Below are 24,923 nucleotides of genomic sequence, written 5' to 3'. Positions count from 1 at the left end.
TACTGGGCACTGTGCTCAGCAGTGAACCAGCAATATCTGAACATCCACGTTCTCCAACTTCGCAGGAAGAGAGGAAACTGTTTCACTTCAGCAGCGTGTCACCCTGGTACAAGCTCTGAGAACAAGAACTTGCATTTATCTTGCACGCCTCACATAGTGAAATGTCTGAAAATATTACATAATGGAAATATATTAATATACTCCGGGTATTGTTGTTAAGATGTGCGAATGTCTGACTAACTGTGATGTTTGATGCAATGACTGGAGTGTCTGAGGCCAACCAACTCAAAAACAGCTTCTTCCCTGCTGCTGTCAGACTTTTGAATGGACCTACCTCATATTAACTTGATCTGTTTCTACACCCTAGCTATGACTTTAACACTACATCTTGTACCCTCTCCTTTCCTTCTCTATGTATGTTATTCCTTGCCTATATAGCATGTAAGATACTATACTTTTCACTGTATACTAATATATATGACAATAATAAATTAAATAAAGAAGTATGTAATGTTTTCCACGGCTCTGCAACAAGGATGGTACATGATGGTCATTGATGTTAGCTATGGGATTGTTATAGAAATCCAGTTGTCTTGTAGGGAAGGAAACCTGTCGTCCTTACCCTGTCTGAGCCTTCATGGAACACCGGTCTCACACCATCACACTTGACTCTTAACTTCCTTTCGAGGTAGTGTCGCAAGTCACTTTGTTATATTAAACCATCTTCTTGAGGAAACTGGAGTTTAGAAGAGTGGGGGCATGTAACTTAACTGAAGTATATAAAATGCTGAACAGTATTGACAAGGTGGATGTAGAAAGAACGTTACCTCTTCAGGGTGAGTCCAGAACTCGGAGACATTTTTTTAAATTAGGAATTGCCCTTATTAGGACGGAGATGAGGAGAGTTTGTTTCTCTGAGGGTTGTGTAACTTTGGAACTGTCTGCTTCATAAGGCAGAGGCAGGCAGGGTCATTGAATATTTTTAACGAGGAGGTAGGTAGAATCTTGTTGGGTAAAGGAACCAAAGGTTATCAAGATAGATGGGAACGTGGAACTCAACACAAACAGATCAGCCATGATCTAATTGAATGGGGGAGCAGTCTCAAGGGTCTGAATGGCCTACTCTTTCTTCTATTTTGTATGTTTGTAATGGGGAATGGCAATAAATGTCAGCGATGAAGACATCCCAAGAATAAAAGTTCTAAAGTTCTGCATGTGACTTGTGATCTACTGACTCAATACACACTAAAATATTTGATATCTGTCTTTGGTTCTCCCCACTAACATCCCCAGCTTTCATGACCATTAAGATACACCATTAAAAATATGATCCATACTCTACTAAAAGGTCCATGGAGTGAGTTATGATGTAACAAAGTCAAAGAGTTCATACTGGGTTTGTAATGGACTTGCACTTTGTTGCTGCAGTTTTGTGAGGTAACTTGAAGCCTTCTGATTATGTTAGAAACTTGTAACTTTCCAACACAGCTGTTGTTTTATGTACTTGTTGCTGTGATCACTTTTTAAAGTATTTTATTATGTGCATGCTTCCTCTCTCTCTCTCTCTTTCTGAACCTCCCACCACACCAACCGAAAGATGGTGTAATGTGTAAAGAGCTAAAGAAAAGTGTCAGGGGCCTTTCTATCCCTTAAGAAAATATGAACTAGGAGCAGAAGTAGGCCATTTGGCCCCTCAAACCTGCTGCACCATTCAGTAAGATTGTGGCTGATCTTTTTGTGGACTCAGCTCTACTTACCCACCCACTCACCATAATCTTTAATTCTTTTACTGTTCAAAAACCTACCTATCTTTGCCTTAAAAACATTCAATGAGGTAGCGTTAACTGCTTCACTGGGCAGGGAATTCCACAGATTCACAACCCTTTGCATGAAGAAGTTCCTCCTCAACTCAGTATTAAATCTGCTGTCCCTTATTTTGAGGCCATGCTCCACAGTTCTAGTTTCACCTGCCAGTGGAAACAACCTCCCTGCTTCTGTCTTATATATTCCCTTCATGATTCTATATGTTTCTATAAGATCTCACCTCATTCTTCTAAATTCCAATGAGTATAGCCCCAGTCCATTCAGTCACCCCTCATAAGTCAACCCTCTCAACTCCAGAATCAACCTAGTGAATCTCCCCTGCACCGACTCCAAGAACACCCTTTCCTGTAGCGTATCAGCATGCACATAATAAAATACTTTAAAAAGTGAGCACAGCAACAAGTACATAAAACAACAGCTATGTTGGAAAGTTACAAGTTTCTAACATAATCAGAAGGCTTCAAGTTACCTCACAAAACTGCAGCAACAAAGTGAAAGTCCATTACAAGTTGCAAGAGTATGTACCGTGTACCTAGTGGATGGTGTTCTCATGTGAGATGATGACATCTATGTCGATGATCCGACATGTCTTGCAGATGTTGCCTTGACAGGGTTGTGTGGTGTTGTGATCCCTGTGCTCCTGAAGGCTGGGTAGTTTGCTGTGAACAATGGTCTGTTTGAGATTGCGCGGTTGTTTGAAAGCAGTTGTTGGGGGTGTGGAGATGGCCATGGCCAGATGTTCGCCTTCATCGATGACATTTTGAAGGCTCCGAAGAAGATGCCATTGTTCCTCCGCTCCACGGAAATACTGGATGATGAAGGGTACTCAGCCAGTTGTGTCCGGTGTTTGTCTTCTGAGGAGGTTGGTGCAATTTTTCGCTATGGCACATCAGAATTGTCGATCGATGAGCCAAGCACTATATCCCGTTCTTACGTTCAGCAGAATAACAGAGAGTCTCTATTTGTAGACGGTGCACTTCTGAAGAGGGAAAGGAAAGAGAGAACTAAAATTAACATGGCACACATTTCATAGAACCCTTTGTGCAGAAGGAGGCCATTTGGCCCATTGGGCTTGCACGCACACATCCTTTGGTGAGAATTGCACCCTGATGCTATCTTACAGCACTTAGAAGAAATGAGGCAAAGTGTGATTCTTGCCAATAGGATGAGTGGATGGAATGTTGGGAAGCCAGCTCCTGAGCTGTAGGGGCACTACTGCTGTAGCACTGTGACGATCTGGTAAAATCATCCCCTGTATTTTTCCACCTGCTCGCATCTTTTATTGTGACACCCTTAAAATTGATCTTTTCCTTTCTTTCAATTTTCCTCTCACTGTGCAACCAATGCAAGGGGAGATAAGCTTAGACTAAGCTAACGGAAGAAGCATTTCAAAACACAGTCCAGCAAGGTGCCAACAGCTTAGGGAGCGAGACATTTTGAAAAGTGAATGTTGCACGATGGGCAACAGGCAATCATTAAACCTCTGGAGTCTAATATGTTTTGTAAATGACAGGACTATTGGAACAGTTTATGTTGACATCGGATATGTTTAACTGCCTAACTTCCTCCAGTTCTTCTGTGTGTATCGTACCCAACAGAGGTCCACAATCATTGATCTGATTTCTTAGTTCACACTGAGTTAACACAAATTCACACCTGTGGCTACTAATTTTAATCTTCCTTCATGCTTCGTAGTTTAATCCTGAGCACAGAACTAGCAGACTACAGATGCAACAATAGCTGAGAAGAAATATTTTCCCATGGAAAGTGGATACGTGGATCAGACAAGCATCAGAAGCAGCTAAAGCTGGTCGCTCAATTCCTTAATAAATATGGATAAATATCTGGTTGGATTTGGGATTGGTGTGGTATTAAACGTGACCAGACTGCCACTTTGCAATTACTGCCAGATACCTATGATTAAGTACAAACCATTCTTTGATTAAATTATGCCGTGGAATCACTCCCAAGCATGCAGTCCCAATTTTGAGTGTGTGCTTAGAGTGCCTTAAGCCTCAGTTGGGGAATATGCAGCTCTACATGTGTTTTATATCAGGCAGAACAGTTTGCTTTTATAGCAATCAGCTGGCAAGGTGGGAATAGGATCTGAGCCAACTGCATTTTATTTCACAGGCCTCTCAGGTTTAATGAAGATAACACTCTTGTCAGGGCAGCACGATGGTTAGCACAGCAATCTCACAGCACCAGGGACCTGGGTTCATCTCTGCCCTGGGGTCACTGTCTGTGTGGAGTTTGCACATTCTCCCCATGTCTGTGTGGGTTTCCTCTGGGTGTTCAGGTTTCTTCACACAATCCAAAGATGTGCAGGTTAGGTGGATTGGCCATGCTAAATTTGAGGCTAAGTGGGCTAAATTAACCCTTGGTTTGTATGAGTGTGGCTATGCCTGATGTGGTGTAAAGTCTCTGGTGATGTGTGATTAGCTACAAAAACAAATGAAAGTTTGACCTTTACACCATCAGGGTGCAGACAGGTTGAGAGGGGGCAGCACTCCTATAGAACACACATGAGGGGGGAATTCCCTCATATTTTGGATAAAAAGGTTTAAGTACTCCTTTAAGATGAAAGGTGCTTGGGTGAAAATGCTCTGTGCTATTGTGGATACCACTCGAAACAGTGATTATTTGCACATACCCAAATTCTCTACAATGATGTTCCAATTCTTCAATCTCTGTCAGCAAGTTGTACTCAAAGGGACAGAATATCAAATATTTTGGTGTAAAATTGCAGAGACAATTCTCTGCCATTTGTGTCTCTCCAAATGATTACCAAACTCCATATTTTGTTTTCGTACCTTCACCTGGAGAAAATTGTGAAGGCGTGGAGACAGTTTGACAATCAATGACCAATCCTGGGCATCTATACCTCCACCATGGGGACACCCACCAGAGAGATAGGAAGGTGCCAGGCATTGACACTGACAACTGGCAGATGTTGATGACTACAACCTCTATAGCTCAGCTGACCAAAAAGTGGGCCAAGAGAAAACAGAGACCAGTGAACTGTGCATCTTCTCAGCCTTTGTCTGTGGCAGAGTCTGCTGTGTTAGAGTGGGTCTCCTGAGACACACACAGACGATATCTAACAGACAGTTGGCCGCCACAGCACAAAACATTGCCTTATAAGACAGAAGGCTGCCAATTAACTATATTGATTGCTAATATATATAGACTGAAATATGCGGGCAGTAAAAAAGGCAAATACTTTGTTGGCCAGTATTCCGATACGATTTGAGTACAGGAGCAGGGATGTCTTGCTACAATTATACCAGGCCACACATGGAATTTTGTGCGCAGATTTGGTCTCCTTATGTGAGGAAGGATGTTCTTGCTCCAGAGACAGTGCATAGAAGGTTTACTAGACTGACTCCTGGAACGGCAGGACTGACATTTGAAGAGAAATTGAATCGGTTACGATTGTATTCACTGGACTTCAGAAAAATGAAGCGGGGGGGGCGGATCTCATAGAAACCTATAAAATTCGAACAGGACTAGACAGGGCAGGTGCAAGAAGGATGTTCTTGATAGTAGGGGTGTCCAAAACAGGGTCACAGTCTGAGGATACAGGATAGATCATTATGGATAGAGATGAGGAGAAATTTCTTCATCCGGAAAGTGGTCAGCCTGTAATTACCAACACAGAAAGTAGTTGAGGCCAAAACATTGTATGTTTTCAAGAAGCAATTAAATATAGCACTTGAGGTGAAGGGGATCAAAAGATATGGGGGGAAGGTGGGATCAGGCTTTTGGGTTGGATGATCAGCCATGAGCACAATGAATGATGGAGCAGGCTCCAAGGGCCGAATGGCCTCCTCCTGCTCATATTTTCTATGTTTTTATGAAACCTATAATTATTTAAATACACTTACCAACTAGTGTTTTCAGACATTTCTATCTTTTTCCCAACAGAAAAAGGTGGAAGAGAGAATGTTTAGGGTGTGTGGGGATCCTTGATTCTGCTGGCTGCAGGAAGTGTAGATGGAGTCAATGGATGGGAAGCTGGTTTGTGTGATGGACTGGACTACATTTACAACTCTTAATAGTTTCTTGCAGTCTTGGTCAGAGCAGAAGCCAAACCAAGCTGTGATACATCTGGAAATGTTGCTTTCTATGCTGCATCTGTGAAAATTGGTAAGAGCCATAGTGGACATGCCAAATTTCCTTAGCTTCTTGAGAAAGTGGAGGCGTTGATGGGCTTTCTTAGGACCGGTTAACAAAAGCTTGGTAACTTTTAAGGAATGAATTAAAGGAGCCAAGAGATGTGGAGAGGTTTAGGAAGAGAATTCTAGATTCTAAGGTACAGAAAGTTGAAGGTTTGGCCTCCAATGGGTTGAGTGAAGGAAACTATACAGGAGCCAGAATTGGAAGTGTACATAAATCTCAAGCTGAATAGGGCTAGGAGAGATGACAGAGATAGGATGAAAAGCCATTGACCGGACTTAATCAATGCCAAGCCTGCTGAGTATTTTCAGCATGTTCTAATTTCATTTTGCAGTACTCACTACATGTCATGTTTCAATCTTCTCATCTAATACATCACTATGTGAGAAGCTTTAGGCATGTCAGTTATCTTTGATATTCAAACATTTTTAAAGTTTTGGAACTTTATTTTTGTATAAAATAAATTTAAACCTTTTTAAAAAAAAACATGTTTTTATTGAGAACTTTCCACTTTACCCAAAACACAACAAATGCCTAAAATTTAGCACTGTACAGAGTAATCATTACTCCACATACATATACAGAAAAGACCAGCGCATATTCATACAAATCAGTCCTTGCAATTGCTGTCATCAATATATCCTCTTGTATGGATAACGAAAGAATACCAGAAAGCATGGAGGTCTCAAGATAACAGGATAAAACCAAGAGCACATGGCCCCATGATTCACACCCTCCTCCACAGGTTAGCAGGAACAGAGCTACACAATATGTGGGATCCATTATAGGGTAATATGCAACCAACCAGGGTCTAACTGAACATCCCAGCACCTCCAAGCAATGAAAGGATAACTTTAACACCAGCATACTGCCATCAGTACAACACTTGCCATCTCAGTGTACACTCCCGTACACAGGAACCAGTAAGCCAATGATTTGTACACCTCACCTGGGCTCACAACACAACACACCTCCCTCCTCTCCAGCTATATCAGATGCAACAACCAGGCTCCACTTCAGCGAAAAACATAAACCAGTTTCTACCAATAAAACCCTATTGACAAGGAGAAGAAGAATTGTCAAAACATCCATCCACAGGGTATCTTGTGGAGATACAATCCTTCTCCTCCCAACAAGATAAAAAAAACCCTTTAAGGTCTGTGCCTTCATAGGAAACAAATATGGGTTCCTTATACACATCAGGATTAAATAATAATTTGTTGTGCTTTGAAATTTAAAAAAGGATTAAAAGATGAATAACTCCACAGCTCACAGGAACACAGCCGCCCCTACGGTTACATCAGCTGACACCCCCCCAACCCCCCCACCACCGCCTAAAACCTTCTTAAATCCTCACAGTGACCTTTTGCTAAACCTTTCATCAATCCATAGCACTCACTGGAAAGTCAAAATCGGAATTATGTTTCAACTGGAAAAGATTTCTCTGTGAGTTGGAACACACGGACAATGCAGCACATATTGACAATGCAGTCCTGCTTTGTTCACAGAAGCTGCTCAGACAACACGTTTCTAGTTCTTTGCTCATTATCCGGCTCTTGTTGCACTGACCACTTTTTACTGTTTAAAGTCACCCAAACCAGGAATTGAACCTGGGTCCCTGGCACTATGAGGCCATAGTGCTGACCAGTATGCTACCTATGCTTCTCATTTCATTGGAGCTACAGGATAACATTTGCAATATAACGCAGCTCATTATATAGAATAATAAGATTATTGATGGAATTCTCTTCTATGAGGAGAGTGTTTATCTTCTAACCCCAGGCTTTGAAAGGAAATGTTGTACATATCTCCATGTTGACTGCAGAATTGAAATCAATTTAATTGCAACCTAAGGTAAAATATTATTTCCCAAATAATATGCTTTCTTGTGGCATACCTGCAGTCTATATATTTTTTCATATTGACTGACCTCCTTTCACTTGTATTAAAGTTGTTTTTAATTTTAGTGAACTACCCAATACAAGCAGGTCCTCAGTCATTTAAGCTCAACTCTCCCAACCTGTCCTGCTGTTTTCAATGATTCATGACTATTCAAAAAGAGAGGTAGATAGAAAACAGGGAACTATAGGCCAGTGAGCCTAACATCAGTACTGGGGAAGCTACTATCGTCCATTATCAAGGATTTCATAACTTGGCACTTGGAAGGCAGTAGCATAATCATACAAAGTCAGCACGGATTTACAAGAGGGAAATCATGCTTGACAGATCTATTGGAATTTTCTGAGGATGTAACGCAAAGAGTTGACCGAGGAGAACCAGCGGATGTGGTTCATTTAGACTTTCAGGAGGCTTTCGACAAGGTCTCACGTAACAGGCTATTATGTAAAGTTAAAGCACATGGGATTGCAAATAATGTCTTGGGATGGATAGAAAGCAAAGAGTCAGCATAAATGGGTCTTTTTTGATTGGCCAGTGACGAGTGGCATTTCGCTTGGATCTGTGCTAGGATCCCTAATGTACTCATTATATATTAATGATTTGGAAGAGGGAACTGAATGTATTATCTCCAGATTTGCAAGATGATATAAAATTGTGTGGGAGAGTGAGCTGTGAGGAGGATTTAGAGATGCTTAAGTGTGATTTGGACAGGCTGATTGTGTAAGCATCTGCATGGCAGATGCAGTATAATGTGGATAAATATGAGGTAATCCACTTTGGTAGCAATAATAGGAAGACAGATTACTACTTGGGGTGAATACATTTAACCGAGGTTAAACTGACCAGCTTGTAGTTACTGCCCTTACCTTTACACTCTTTTTGCATAAGGATGAAGCATTTGTGATTCTCCAGTCCTCTGGCACCATCCCTGAGTCTAGGGAACATTGGAAAGTTGTGGCCCGTGCCTCCACAATTTCCATTCTCGCTTCCTTCAATATCTTTGGATGCAACTCATTGGGTGCCTGAGCAACTTGAAGTACAGACAACCTTTCCAATAAATCTTCATCAATTTTAAACCATTCAAGGGTCTGAACTACCTCCTTTCTTCACCATGACTTGAGAAGCATCTTGTTACTACGTAAAAACAGACACAAAGCTTCATTTAACACCTTAGCCATGCCCCCTGTCTCCATGCGTAAATTCCCTTTCTGGGGTCTGATCAACCCGATTGCTCCTTTTACCATGCTTTTGTTATTTATATGCCTTCAGAAGATTTTGGAATTCCTTTTTATGCTAGCTACCAATTTCTTCAAATTTTCTTTTGGCTTTCTTTTTGCTTTTCAATCCCCCTCTAAATCTTTTATATTCAGCCCAGTTCACAATTGCATTATCCACCTGATATCTATCATAAGCACACTTTTCCACTTCATTTTAATCTCTATCTCTTACACCATCCAGGGAGCTCTAAGGTTTTCTTTTTGCCCTGTCTTTCCCCTTTCTGGGAAGATACCTTGACTGCATTGAACTGTCTATTCTTTAAATGCAGCCCGTTGTTCAGTTATAACCTTTCCTGCTAATCTGTGATGCCAATTTATCTGGGTCAGATCAATTCTTACCCTATTGAAGTTGACTTTCTCTGAGTTAATTATTCTTACTCTGACCTGCTCCTTTTCTCATAGCTAACTAAACCTTTATGATACAATAAGAACTATCCCCTAAACTTCCCCCTGCTGACACTTAATCCACCTGGCCAGCTCATTCCCAAGAATCAGGTCCAGCAGTGTCTACTTTATCATTGTGCAAAAAACATATTGCTGTGGAAAAGTCTCCTGAACACACAACTCTTGCCCCTCTGTGTCTTTTATCCTATTATAATATGACTCACTAAGACAGTATATATTCAGATAATTAAAGTCCCGTTATAACTAACTGTAATTTCCTTGAAAATTCATTCTTCAACATTTTCCCCACTAATTAATGGCCCAAACACTACACTTGGTAACATAATTCCACATTATTTGTTCCGTACAATACAATACCGACAGTGCAGAAGGAGACTATTCAGCTCATCAAGCCTGCACCAACAACAATCCCACCCAGGCCCTATTCCCAAAAGCCCACATGTCTACCCCGCCAATCCCTTGAACATACACATCCCGGGACACTAAGGGGCAATTTAGTATGGCCAATTAACCTAACCTGCACATCTTTGGATTGTGGGGGGAAACCGGAGCACGCAAGGAAACCCACGCAGACACAGGGAGAACGTGCAGACAGGGACACAAGCCAGGAATCGAACCCAGGTTCCTGGGGCTGTGAGGCAGCAGTGCTAACCACTGTGCTACCGATATGTAAAAGTAGTTTATTCATTAGTCACAAATAGGCTTACGTTAACACTGCAATGAAATTACAGTGAAATTGCCCTAGTCGCCACAGTCCGACGCCTGTTCGGGTCAAAGTACCTAATCAGCACATCTTTCAGAATGTGGGAGGAAACCGGGGCACCCGGAGGAAACCGACGCAGACACAGGGAGAACGTGCAGACTCCGCACAGACAGTGACCCAAGCCGGGAATCGAACCGGGTCTCTGTAAGATAGCAGGGCTAAGTACTGTGCCGCCCTTTGCTCCTTAGCTCGAAGCAAATAGATTCTGTCCTTAATTAACCCTTCTGGAACATCCTCTTTGTCTAACACTGCAATGGTCTCCTCTGAGCAACACAGCCGCCCCTTCCCCTTTCTTCCCTTGATCCAGATGTCTATAATCGTGGCAATAAATTTCCACACAGATATCCGCATCTGAAATTCACCAAACTTAATTACCACACTCGGGTGCATTCACACACATACACTGCAACCCAATTTTAAATTTAGTGGTGTCATCCTTACACAGGAGAATCCCGTTTCACCAAGAGCAAGAGCTTTCATTTATGTAGCAATTCTAACATCGGAAACACTCTAACTCTAAACAGCCGAGGTCCTTCGCAATACAAAACAGAATTATTTTTTACGAAATAGAATTAGATGACGAGTCAGATCAGGTCGGATGAACAAAGGTTTAGCCAGACAGGTGGATTTTGAGGGGAAAGTACGGTGGAGAGTTTGCAAGGAGTTGGGATGGGGCTGAGGGCATTGTTACCGATGGTGAAGTGATGGAAGTCTGGGACACTGAAGGAATCAGAATGTTTTACACGTTCCTTACCAAGCACGACTTATATCTCAATACATAATAATCATCTCACAAAACTAAAGACTGCAAAGACAAGCCAGCCTGTTGTCCAATTCTATGCGAAGCTGCACACATTGGCTGCATGCAGTTGGAGGGATCAGTTCCCTGGCTCTGCCCTGTTAGTTCCCTGGCTCTGTCCTGTTAGTTCCCTGGCTCTGTCCTGTTAGTTCCCTGGCTCTGCCCTGTTAGTTCCCTGGCTCTGTCCTGTTAGTTCCCTGGCTCTGTCCTGTTAGTTCCCTGGCTCTGCCCTGTTAGTTCCCTGGCTCTGTCCTGTTAGTTCCCTGGCTCTGCCCTGTTAGTTCCCTGGCTCTGTCCTGGCTCTGCCCTGTTAGTTCCCTGGCTCTGTCCTGGCTCTGTCCTGTTAGTTCCCTGGCTCTGTCCTGTTAGTTCCCTGGCTCTGTCCTGTTAGTTCCCTGGCTCTGCCCTGTTAGTTCCCTGGCTCTGCCCTGTTAGTTCCCTGGCTCTGTCCTGTTAGTTCCCTGGCTCTGTCCTGTTAGTTCCCTGGTTCTGCCCTGTTAGTTCCCTGACTCTGTCCTGGCTCTGCCCTGTTAGTTCCCTGGCTCTGTCCTGGCTCTGCCCTGTTAGTTCCCTGGATCTGCCCTGTTAGTTCCCTGGCTCTGCCCTGTTAGTTCCCTGACTCTGTCCTGGCTCTGCCCTGTTAGTTCCCTGGCTCTGCCCTGTTAGTTCCCTGGCTCTGTCCTGGCTCTGCCCTGTTAGTTCCCTGGATCTGCTCTGTTAGTTCCCTGGTTCTGCCCTGTTAGTTCCCTGGCTCTGCTCTGTTAGTTCCCTGGTTCTGCCCTGTTAGTTCCCTGGCTCTGTCCTGGCTCTGCTCTGTTAGTTCCCTGGCTCTGCCCTGTTAGTTCCCTGACTCTGTCCTGGTGCAATTTCTCTGCTCCAAAGGCACCTTCTGGCTTTCAGCACCTTGGAGAGCGGCAGTGCGCAGACTCGCAGGCACCGGCCTGCCCCACCCTCCCTGGCCAAGTCCTTTGATTGACATTTCCAACGGCCATTTAGAAAGGAGAAGACTCCGAGGACAGGCGAATGGGAGAGTGCAGGGGTGGGCCGCCCAGGTTGGTTGATTGAAACGGATGATGCAAGTTGTCTCCGAAGCAGAGGAGCAGGAAGCAGCGTCAGGCTGCAATGGATCATCCTTCAGAGCAGAGAGTGAGTGAGAGGGTCACACTGAAGCTTCACATCTTCAATCTTTAAAAGAAAGATTCTCTGATGACATTTCTAATCTGGGTATGGTGAATGGGTTAAGTTGGTGAACTTTTCCAGAAAGTGATATGATCCCAGGAATGAACTTGGTGCCAGTGGATGCAATCGCCAGCAGTGGGTTAACGGGGAGGATGGATGATTTCACGTTGAATGCGAGTGCGAGGATTTACAATTCCACCTTGATGCTGGGGCCACAGAGCTACAACCTGTACGACATTGACATCCCCGGGGATGGCTCCCCGGCCCTGAGGATCAGCATTTCCATCACCTACTCCATAGTGTGTGCCATTGGCCTGGTGGGCAACCTGCTGGTCTTCTTCCTCATGAGGATGAAGCAAGGGCGCAAGAATTCCACCATCAACTTCTTCATCCTCAACCTGGCGGTCACCGACTTCCAGTTCGTGCTCACCTTGCCCTTCTGGGCGGTGGACACGGCGCTGGATTTCAGCTGGCCCTTCGGCAATGCCATGTGCAAGATCATTCTGTCCGTCACCGTCATGAACATGTATGCCAGCGTCTTCTTCCTGACGGCGATGGGCATCGCCCGTTACTGGTCGGTGGCGTCGGCGCTCAAGAGCCGAGGGAACCGGCTCTGCTGCTCCGTCAAGTGGGTCAGTTTGGTCCTTTGGGTCGCTGCCAGTCTGGCCACGCTGCCCACCGCAGTGTTCTCCAGCGCTAGCACGTTTGCAGGAGAGAAACTCTGCCTGCTGAACTTCCCGGACGATGGGCAATATTGGCTTGCTCTTTATCACATCCAGAAGATCACTCTGGCCTTTGTCCTGCCCATGATTATCCTCTCAGTCTGCTATTTGCTGCTTGTCAGATTCCTTGGACAGCAACACATGGGAACCAGCAATCCCAAGAGGAAATCCCGTGTCACCCGCTCTATCACCATCGTCATGCTCTCCTTCTTCCTCTGCTGGCTCCCCAACCACGTTATCACCTTCTGGGGGGTTTTAGTTAAGCTTAACGCTGTACCCTGGGACAAAACCTACTACATTCTCCACGCCTATGTGTTCCCAGTCACTGTGTGCCTGGCACACACTAACAGTTGCCTGAACCCAGTGCTGTACTGCCTCCTGAGGAGAGATTTCCGGGAGTCCATGAAAGAAGTCTTCTGGAAGATGTCTTCCCCCGGCGTGACACACGCATGTGCCATTCGGCGCATCTCCGGCAATTTAAAACAAGAACTGGGTGAACAGGTGGGGATTCCTCTGAATATTATTGTCAGCGAGCATTGCAGTCCAGCCCTTGTGTGATAAGCCAGCCTCGAACCCCACAGGGGAAAACTCCCCGGTTAAACTCTTGTGCCTCTGAGCGAGGTGGGGAGTGTTCATAAGACAAAGTACACAGGGAGTAAAGAGAAACTGTGTCCCAGAATAAGCCACAAATGGGTTCAATGCTGTGAGAACTCTCTGTTTCATATCAAACTCACAGAGTACATAAAGGTTCAGACTGATGTTGAGTTTTCTCCTAGACACAGGTCATCTGTAGTCGACTCTTTTCTGTTTCTTTGGTGCGAATTAGTTCAGATTCCGATTTTTTTCTTAAAATGCGTTTTGTGGTTAAATCCGTGTTCATCAAATTTATCAAAGCCTGGGGCAGGGGAATGGCTATTTCCTTTCGTCCTGGATTTCAATGCACGGGATGGGATGGGATGGTTTGTGACATGAACTTTTCTATGAACAATGTGTAAAGACAACTGAGAAAATGTGAATGTCTTCAAACGACTGAGCGGGTGAATGAATGCCAGCGGATGTTCCCCCCGTTCCTTCGGCTATATTTAATACCTCCCACGTTAAGCACCCGGTTCGGCAACACACAGGTAAACGATAGTAAAACCGAGCGATTTCCATTGGAAATACAGTGTCCAATTTCCAATAACTGTGGAATATTGAAGGAATTTTTCGATGGAGCTTTCAGTTCATTCGCATTCAACAATTATTTCCGATTTGTGTTTTTAAAACTGTGCGTTATTATGAAAGTCCATCGTGTAAATTAGCGACTGGCCCTTCATTGAGAATTCGCTAAAGGGAAGCATTGTGACAATTCTCTTTTGGTAAAAGAATAAAATGAAAGAACTGACCACCCCCTTCTGTGCTGCACCTTTCTATGATTCTGGGGGAGAAGGGAACCCATCTCAGGAACAATTCTGACTCCCTCAACGAGTCCCCTCTGTTCTGAAGACCTGGATTTATCAAACTCAACCTAACCAAGCAATTGGATTTCCAACACAGCATTCTTGAGTCAGTGTGTGTGTGTGTGTGTGTGTGTGTGAAGCCATCAGGTTTCTGTGACCAGTTCCATACAGGCGTCATTATATGTTAATAGGATTTTCAGGAATTACAGTGAAATGTACTGTCCGCCCCACTCTCTGTGTCCAAGACTGTAGACAAAAAACACTACGATCCTGGTTTGAGACTCAGAGCCTCCTGGCGGTGGAACATGCAATCACACGGTCTCCGTTCCAGCGCTTGGAGTTCCTCATTCTGAGTAACTTTCCCATTCTAACCTTTAAAATGTGCACCCTTTGCATTTATTTCTCTCCGAAAAGTAAAAGAAAACAAAATAAAACAATGCATATCTCAAAATTATTTTTGCAAGTGTCCTCTTATTGACAAGACGCCTCAATCTAAGTCTACTTGAAGAACTGTGCACAGTTCTGGTCTTCATTATTGTAAAAAATACAAACACGTGGGGGGAGTGTGAACAATGATTTACAGGGATGGGTAATTACAGAACTGAGCACTTACACCTATTGGGAAATGTTGATCAGGCTGGGACTCTCGTAACCAGAATGCTGAGTGATCATAGAGTCGCTACACTGCAGAAGGAGGCCATTCGGCCCATCCATCGAGCCTGCACCGAGCACAATCTCACCCAGGCCCTATTCCTGTAACCCCATGTATTTACCCACTAATCCCCCTAACATTAAAGGTCAATTTAACATGGCCACTCCATGGAACCTGCACATCCTTGGACTGTGGAAAGAAACCTGAGCACCCAGAGGAAACCGACAGACGAGGGGAGAATGTGCAAACTCCGCACAGACAGTTAGCCAAGGCCAGAATTGAATCCAGGTCCCTGGTGCTAACTATGTTTATGTCTATGTCTATGTGGCCTTGTGATGATCTGTTTGAGGTCTTTAAAAACATAAAGAGGGTTGATAGGGAGATGCTTCAACATGGAGAGGAAACCACAAGTGTTTCTACCTTTGGGGCAGAATAAAGGACCATAAATCTAAAATCGTCGCTAATCAATCTAATTAGGAAGTGAGGAAGAATGTATTACTCAGAGAGGGGTTACAATGTGAAGCAGGTTAGCTGAAGGAGAGATTTAGCTGAATAACATAGATAGGATACCTAAGAGGAATCAGAGAGAAGTGAATAGAAAAGTTTGCTGATAAGATTGGGTGAAGTGAGAGGTATTTGTGAAGCAGAAGCAATGACACATGGTGGCACAGCACCAGGGACCCAGGTTTGATTCCCAGCTTGGGCCACTGTCTGTGTGGAGTTTGCACATTCTCCCTGAATCTGCGTGGGTTTCATCTGGGTGGTCCAGTTTCCTCCCACAGGCCGCAAGACACACTTTGTTTTTGTTACTGGTCTTTTTGTTTGTTTCCTTTAATCTGTTAAATCTTTTTTTTTAATTCTGGTGAAAGGCCTATCGATCTGGCACAGAAGTTCTACCTCTCCCCACGAATGCTTCCTGACCTGTTGAGTATTTACAGCATTTTCTTTTCTTATTACAGAAACAGGTCATTTGGGTGAACCACTCCACGTTTTATTTATTCGTCAGTGTCACAAGTAGACTTATATTAACACTGCAATGAAGTTATTGTGAAAATCCACTAGTCTCCATAGTCAAGCTCCTGTTTGGTACACTGAGGGAGAATTTAGCATGGCCAATGCGCCTAACCTGCACATCTTTCAATTGTGGGAGGAAACCGGAGCACTCTGAGGAAACCCACACAGACACAAGCCCCACACATAAAGTGACCCAAGGTGGGAATTGAACCTGGGTCCCTGGTGCTATGAGACAGCAGTACTAGCCACTGTACCACCGCTCCACCAAAATGCCACAAGGTTAAGCAACAAAAGTGATGATGGTGCGAGGGGAAAGAAAGGATGCTAAAAGGACAAGAAATGAAAGTAATTCTATGCAATCTTCTCCAGTTTAACATATTCAGTCCAAAATGAATTGCTGAATGATTTTTGAGAACTTTCCTCTGTCCGGAAAGATGTTGTGGTAGCCTGCATTCAGTTTCTATCTTGTAGCAGGAATTCTGCATCAACAACAACTTGCATTTCTAGAGTGCCCCTCATGAACAAGAAGCACTTCAAACTGCGTTACATTGTTTTTGTCTACTGCCCTTCACAACCACTAGGTGTCACAAAGCCCCTTACAGCCAATGAAGCACTTTCTGAAGTGTGATCATAATGGAGGAAACGCAGCAACCAATTTGCACATGGCGAACTCCCACAAACTGCGGTGAGATAATAACCACAGAGGCTGGGATTTTCTGGTCCTGCCAGTAAATTGCTCCCATAAGCCATTTTTGTGATGTTGGTTAAAGGATAATTATTGGCCATGATACTGGGGAGAACTCATCCCCTCCCCACTGCCTCCACAAGAAAGTGCGCACAAACCTTTCACCTCCACTTGAGAGAACAAACAGGTCTTTGGCACATCTACCTTTTATTTCTTTATTGTCTTTCTTCACTTTTCTTCCCCTTCACTATTTGCCCCTACTTTATCCCCCTTCCCTTACTTTTTCTCCCCCTTTGCTTCTCTTTTTCTAAATCTTACCTCTGTCGCATCCATTCTGCACCCTCCCCATCACATCTTCATTTTAGCTTCTCTGCTGTTTGGCTATTCACACCTTCTATTCTCTCTGTGGACTGCCATTAGCAGTCTCTTCCCCTGGTTTCTGTGGCTATGACCCATCTTTCTTTTCCCACACCCTGCAGTCTAAATATCTCCCACTCTCTATGCCTTTTAGTTTTGACAAAGGGTCACCTGGACTCGAGACATTTGCTTTATTCTCTTCTTACACATGCTGTCAGACCTGCTGAGAATTTCCAGCATTTTCTCTTTAGGTTTCAGATTCCAGCATCCACAGTAGTTTGCTTTTAAACTTCGGCACATCTCAACTGAAAGACAGCATCTCTGACAGAGCAGCAATCCCTCTGTACCACATTGTAGAGTCAGCCAGCATTTTGTATTTTAAGTCCTGAACTCATTCTGATTAAAAGGCAAGAACATTCTCAACAGAGACATATCTATGGTATGGAGGAGGGGATGAAAGCATAAAAGGCAAGGGCAGAGCAAGGTTAAGCAACAAAAGTGATGACAGTGTGAGGGGAAAGAAAGAATGGTAAGAGGACAAGAAGTGAAAGTAATCTGATGCAACCTTCTCCATGTTAATATATTCAGTCCAAATAATGATACAAATATTCTGGAGGTGGAAGCTCATGTCCACTTTTCCCAAAATATTTCTGAAAATGGTGAATTCAATTACATTTAACAGCCCAGTATCAATGTAGAATCATAAAATAGTTACAGAGAATTATGGCTATGTGTACTAGTTAATTCTTAGTACTCTTAGTATTTGATTTATTATTGTCACATGTATTAATATGAAGTGAAAAGTATTATTTCCTTCAGGCTACACAAAGCATACAATGGAGAAGGAAAGGAGAGAATGCAGAATTAATATGAGTAACAAATAACAGTGGGCCCAGCACTGATCCCTCAGGCACACCACTAGTCACAGGCCTCCAGTTTGAAAAACAACTCTCTACAAGCACCCTCTAGCTTCTGTGAAGAAGCTAATTTTGTATCCATTTAGATACATTACCCTGGATCCTGTGAGATTTAACTTTATGCAACAACCTACCATGCAGTCCTTGTCATAAGAAATAGGAGCAGGAGTAGGCCATCTAGCCCTTTGAGCCTGCCCCGCCATTCAATAAGATCATGGCTGATCTGAAGTGGATCAGTTCCACTTTCCTGCTTTCTCCCCATAACCCTTAATTCCCTTGTCTATCAGAAACCTATCTACCCGTGACTTAAATATATTCAGCGAGGTAGCCTCCACCACAGAGAGAGAGAGAGAAAGAACCAGAGAGAGAGAGAGAGAGAGAGAAAGAACCAGAGAGAGAGAGAGAGAGAGAGGAAGAACCAGAGAGAGTTATAGGTATGGTGTAGAGAAAGATCAACTTAATATGAGGTAGGTCCATTCAAAAGTCTGTTCTTGCGTCAGTTGGTACGTTACCACAGACATTTGTATCTTTTCCCAATGGAAGAAGGCCTTTGAGGAGTATAATGTTAAGGTGAGGTTATCCACTTTGGCAGAAATTATTTAAAAGGCAAAAAGCTGCAGCATGCCACGGTGCAGAGGGACCTGGGGGTCCTTGTGCACGAGTCGCAAAAACCCAGTCTGCAGGTGCAGCAGGTGATCAAGAAGGCGAATGGAATGTTGGCCTTTATAGCGAGGGGGATAGAATATAAAAGTAGGGAGGTCTTGCTGCAGCTGTACAGGGTACTGGTGAGGCTGCAGCTGGAGTACTGTGTGCAGTTTTGGTCACCGCACTTGCGGAAGGATATATTGGCCTTGGAGGGAGTGCAGAGAAGTTCACTAGGCTGATACCAGAGATGAGGGGGTTAGTCTATGAAGAGAGACTAAATAGACTGGGTCTGTACTCGTTGAAGTTTAGAAGGCTGAGGGGGGATCTTATAGAGACGTATAAGATAATGAAAGAGATAGATAGGGTAGAGAAAAGAGAGATTCTTCCTGCTTAGAAAGGATCGCAGGACTAGGGGACACAGCTTCAAGATAAGGGGGAGGGGGGGGTCAGTTTAGACCAGAGTTGTGGAGGAACTTCTACACTCAAAGGGTGGTGAATCTCTGGAATTCTCTGCCCGTTGAAGTGGTGGAGGCTACCTCGCTGAATATATTTAAGTCACGGGTAGATAGGTTTCTGATAGGCAAGGGAATTAAGGGTTATGGGGAGAAAGTGGGAAAGTGGAACTGATCCACTTCAGATCAGCCATGATCTTATTGAATGGCGGGGCAGGCTCGAAGGGCTAGATGGCCTACTCCTGCTCCTATTTCTTGTGACAAGGACTGCATGATAGGTTGTTACATAAAGTTAAATCTCACAGGATCCAGGGTAATGTATCTAAATGGATACAAAATTAGCTTCTTCACAGAAGCTAGAGGGTGCTTGTAGAGAGTTGTTTTTCAAACTGGAGGCCTGTGACTAGCGGTGTGCCTGAGGGATCAGTGCTGGGCCCACTGTTATTTGTTACTCATATTAATGATTTGGATGAGAATATAGGGGGCTTAGGAGGCTTAGGGGTGACCTTATAAAGATCTATAAAATAATGAGGGGCATAGACAAGGTAGATTGTCAATACCTTTTCCCAAAGGTAGGGCAGTCTAAAACTAGAGGGTATAGGTTTAAGGTGAGAGGGGAGAGATACAAAAGTGTCCAGAGGGGCAATTTTTTCACACAGAGGGTGGTGAGTGTCTGGAACAAGCTGCCAGAGGTAGTTTTAGAGGCAGGTACAATTTTATCTTTTAAAAAGCATTTAGATAATTACATAGGTACAATGGGTATAGAGGGATATAGGCCAAATGCGGGCTATTGGGATTAGCTTAGGGGTTTCTAAAAAAAGGGTGGCGTGGATAATTTGGGCCAAACATCTATGACTCTAAGGTGAAAGAGAGAATGGCTGGGGTGCGTGGGGTCCTTAATTATGCTGGCTGCTTTGCTGAGGCAGTAGGAAGTGTAGACAGTGTTAATGGATGGGAGGCTGGTTTGAGTGATGGCCTAGGCTTCATTCATGACCCTTTGTAATTTCTTGCAGTCTTGGGCAGAGCAGGAGCCACACCAAGCTGTGATACAACCAGAAAGAATGTTTTCTATGGTGCATCTGTAGAAATTGGTGAGAGTTGTAGCGGACATGCCAAATTTCCTTAGTTTCCTGAGAAAGTGGACACTTTGGTGGGCTTTCTTAACTAGGATATGGAGTTGCTGGTGTTGGAAGGGGTAGGCACAGTAAGAAGTCTCACAACACCAGGTCAAAGTCCAACAGGTTTATTTGGAGTCACGAGCTTTCAGAGTGCAACTCACCTGTTGAAGGAGCAACGCTCTGAAAGCTCATGCTTCCAAATAAACCTGTTGGACTTTAACCTGGTGTTATGAGACTTCTTACTGTTTCCTAACTGGAGCATCCGCATGGAGGGACCAGGACAAGGTTGTTGATGATCTGGACGCCTAGAAACTTGAAGCTTTCAACCATTCCTACTTCAATAATAATAAATGATAAATTACCACACTGCTCACAGCAATGTTGAAAGAAGGGCAGCTAGTCCTTGTCAACAATACAAATGAACTGGTGATGCATTTCAATTCTGTGTGAGGGATCCTGTTGTGCTGCAAATGCCCCTTAGTAACAATCAATATCCATGACAATGGAAGGGCAATGAGACACCCTTAAATAAACGCAAGCCTGTCTCCCTTATTGTTATTTTACCGTGTGTGGAGAGTTGAAAACTGGACTTAGTTCAACTCTGAAATAAATTTGAATATTTTTTCTGAATACTTTCAATTGATGCTGAGATTACAAGGTTTCATCAGCAATTTATTAAATGTGGGAGAAGTCACTATTTTTTTTGTGTGATTTCATAGTAGCCCCTACCTGCATCAATGGGGAGGAAGTGGAAATGGTTGAGAGCTTCAAGTTTCTACGTGTCTAGATCACCAACAACCTCTCCTGGTCCCTCCATGCTGGTGCTACAGTTAAGAAAGCCCACCAACGCTTCTGCTTTCTTAGGAGGCTCAGAAAATTTGGCACGACTTTCACCAATGTTGACAGGTGCACCATAGAAAGTATCCTTTCCGGATGTATCACAGCTTGGTATAGTTCCTGCTCTGACCAAGAAACTACAAACGGTTGGGAATGTAGCCCAGATCATGATACAAACCAATCTCCCATCCATTAACTCCATCTACACTTCCTGCTGCCTCAGAAAAGCAGCTAGCATACATCCAGGACCCTACATATCCCATGGAGTCTCTTCCACCTTCTTCCTTCAGGAAAAAGATACAAAAGTTTGAGATCACGTCTCAACCAACTCAAGATCAGCTTCTTCCCTGCTGCCATGAGACTTTTGAATAGACCTATCTTATATTAAGTTGATCTTTCTCTACACCCCAGTTACAACTGCAACACAGTATTCTGCACACTCTCTTTTCTTTCTCCCCTATGTATTCTATGTACTGTATGCTTTGTTTGTATAGCGCGCATGGAAAAATACTTTTCACTGTATACATTTAACAACAATAAATCATGTCACATAGTCATAACTTCCTATACACAAAAACACAAGAAATAGAAGCAAGAATCGGCCATCAGGCCCTTCAAGCTTGCCCCCACCATTCAGGATGATCAAGGCTGGTCAATGTCGGCTTCAATTCCTTTTCTGTGCCATTTCCCCATAGTCCTCTATTCGATCTATCAAATATTTATCCACCTCCACTTTAAATACATCTAATGATCCAGCCTCAACTACCCTTTGGGGCAGAGAATTCCAGAGATTCACCACCCTCGGTGAGAAGAAATTTCTATGCCCTTCCATTGGTCCTTTATTTTGTAGGTTGTCCCCTTGTCCAAGACTCACTCACTAGTGAAAACATCTCACAATCTACCCTCAGGATCTTAGGGTAATGATGAAATACTTTCAGTCTCACTCTTCTAAACTCCAAGGAATACAGACCTGGACTGTCTTGTCTCTCTATTTAGTCTCTCATCCCAGGAATTAGCCTGGTGAATCTCCTTTGGACAATTTCTGAAGTGTGGGAGGAGACTGGAACACCCAGAGGAAACCCACAGACATGAGGAGAACATGCAAACTCCACAAAGACAGCGATCTAAGGCCGGATTTGAGATGTTATTTGTCTTTTATATCAATGATTTGGATGAGAATTTAGGTGTCATGGTTAGTAAGTTTGCAGATGGGACTGAGATTGGTGGCATAATGGACAGGGAAGAAGGTTATCTCGGATTGCAACGGGATCTTGATCAATTGGGCCAGTGAGCTGATGATGGCAGATGGAGTTTAATTTAGATAAATGAGAGGTGATGCATTTTGATAGATCAAACCAGGGCAGGACCTGCTCAGTTAATGATAGGACATTGCGGAGATTTATAGAACAAAGGATACATGTTCATAGCTCATTGAAGGTGGAGTCACAGGTGGACAGAGTGGTGAAGAAGGCATTTGGCATGCTTGGTTTCATCGGTCAGAACATTGTGTATAGGAGTTGGGATGTGTTGTTGAAGTTTACAAGACATTGGTAAGGCCACACGTGGAATAATGTGTGCAATTCTGGTCACCCTATTATAGAAAGAATATTATTAAATTAGAAAGAATGCAGAAAATATTTACTAGAATGCTCCCAGGGCTTGATGGTTTGATTATAAGGAGAGGATGGATAGACTGGGACTTTTTTCTCTGGAACGTAGGAGGCTTAGGGTGATCTTGTAGAGGTCTATAAAATAATGAGGGATATAGATCAGCTAGTTAGTCAATATCTTTTCCCCAAGGTAGGGAGTCTAAAATTAGAGGGCATAGGTTTAAGGTGAGAGGGCAGAGATACAAAAGTGTCCAGAGGGGCAATTTTTTCACACAGAGGGTGGTGAGTGTCTAGAACAAGCTGCCAGAGTTAGCAGTAGCGACAGGCACAATTTTGTCTTTTAAAAAGTGTTTATTCAGATACATGGGTAAGTTGGCTATAGAGGGATATGGGCCAGATGCGGACAATTGGGACTAGCTTAGGGGTTTTAAAAAAAGGGTGGCATGGACAAGTTGGGCTGAAGGGTCTGTTTCCATGCTGTAAACGTTTATGACTCTATGACACATGCTACACAAAAAGTAGTAGAGGTGGGTACAATTTTGTCTTTTAAAAAGCGTTTAGACAAATACACGAGTAAGATGGGTATAGAGCGATATGTGCCAAACACTGGCAATTGGGACTAGTTTAATTGTTTAAAAAAAAGGGCAACATGGAGAAGTTGGGCCGAGGGGCCTCTTTCCATGCTATAAACATGTTAAGTGTGTCTGTTAAGACTCGCATTCCAACCATTATCTTGTCCTTTGTTTTAAGGTTAAACCAAATAGACAAACTCAAATTAAATTAGGACAAAGTAAAAGGGGCAGCTCCCCAAAAGGAAGGGGAACAGCCCAAACAAAAACAAAAGTTCAAAGGAAACTTAAGACACATCAAATCAAAATGTGATTTTTGGGGTCTATAACGCACCCCAGCCCCTGCAGCCAATCATTATCTTGTAATTGAGTTTGTGTCTTTATATGCCCTGTTTGTGAACACAACTCCCGCTCACCTGATGAAGGAGCAGCGCTCCAAAAGCTCATGCTACCAAATAAAGCTGCTGGACTTTAACCTGGTGTTGTGAGGCTATTTGCTGTGCCTATCCCAGTCCAATGCCAGCATCTTTATATCATATAAACATCTATGACTTTGATTTCCCAATTTTCCAAGCATCTGAAACCTCACTGCATTCTCTACACGCTCACTGTGACCATAACACTATATTCTGCACACACTCCCTTCCTTCTCCTTTATGTACTCTATGAACGGTATGCACATAGCATACGAAGCAATATTTTTCACTGTATGCCAATGAATGTGATGTGGAGATGCTGGCGTTGGACTGGGATAAGCACAATAAGAAGTCTCACAGCACCAGGTTAAAGTCTAACAGGTTTATTTGGTAGCATAAGCTTTCGGAGCGCTGCTCCTTCATTAGGTGAGTGAGGAGTTGTGTTCACAAACAGGGCATATATAGACACAAACTCAATTTACAAGATAGTGGTTAGAATGCGAGTCTTTATAGGAACAGAGCTCCTCACTCACCTGATAAAGGAGCAGTGCTCCGAAAGCTTGTGCTATCAAATTGACCTGTTGGACTTTAACTTGGTGTTGTGAGACTTCTTGCCAATAAATGTGACAATAAATAAATCAAATTTTTAAAAAAACCCCACCATTTTAAGATTCTATAACTGGTGTTGGGGCGGGGATTCTGCAATGAATGAAAATGCTTCAGAAACATTTTGGGAAATCTGATCTCCAGCTCCACTGGCAACTCGAACCTGACCTCTTCTGTTCACTGAGACCACAAGCTGCGCGCGCAGCCCCACTCTGATTGTTACACTGGGTTGTTACATTGAGAGTCACGTGAGGAAGTGGGAGAGCGGGAAAGTGGGCTGAGCCTGCAGCAAGTACTGAGCTGAGCAGGGAGAGGGGCTTGTGCCTGGATCTATTTCTCAGAGCAATGCGAGTGAAGCCAGCAAAGATATTTTAAAATATTACCATTCAGAGCACAGAGGCAAAGCAAGCAGCTATTCGGAATGAATGAGTCCTCTCATATTGCCAGCAGCCCGGCTAGCTCAGTCGGTAGAGCATGGGACTCTTAATCCCAGGGTCGTGGGTTCGAGCCCCACGTTGGGCGCTCTCTTTTTCTTGCTTTTATATTTATTAATATCTAA

General features: G+C 43.6%; 1 protein-coding gene and 1 non-coding gene across 2 annotated transcripts; both read left to right on the top strand.

The window, feature by feature from the left end:
* Positions 1 to 12,414: 12,414 nt before the first annotated feature.
* On the top strand, positions 12,415 to 13,605 carry rxfp3.3a3 (relaxin family peptide receptor 3.3a3). Its single transcript, XM_080214172.1, has one exon. The coding sequence runs from the start codon at positions 12,415 to 12,417 to the stop codon at positions 13,603 to 13,605; it is 1,191 nt and encodes a 396-aa protein (XP_080070298.1).
* An 11,208-nt stretch (positions 13,606 to 24,813) lies between these two features.
* Positions 24,814 to 24,886, top strand: trnak-cuu (transfer RNA lysine (anticodon CUU)). The gene has a single exon. It is a non-coding gene; the product is annotated as a tRNA-Lys (tRNA).
* The last annotated feature ends 37 nt before the right edge of the window (positions 24,887 to 24,923 follow it).

This window comes from Carcharhinus amblyrhynchos, chromosome 28, assembly GCF_965287045.1.
Source record: "Carcharhinus amblyrhynchos chromosome 28, sCarAmb.v2.hapA, whole genome shotgun sequence".
NCBI lineage: Eukaryota > Metazoa > Chordata > Chondrichthyes > Carcharhiniformes > Carcharhinidae > Carcharhinus > Carcharhinus amblyrhynchos.
The sequence above is the reverse complement of the archived record's forward strand: the minus strand, read 5'-3'. Positions and strand labels throughout refer to the sequence as shown.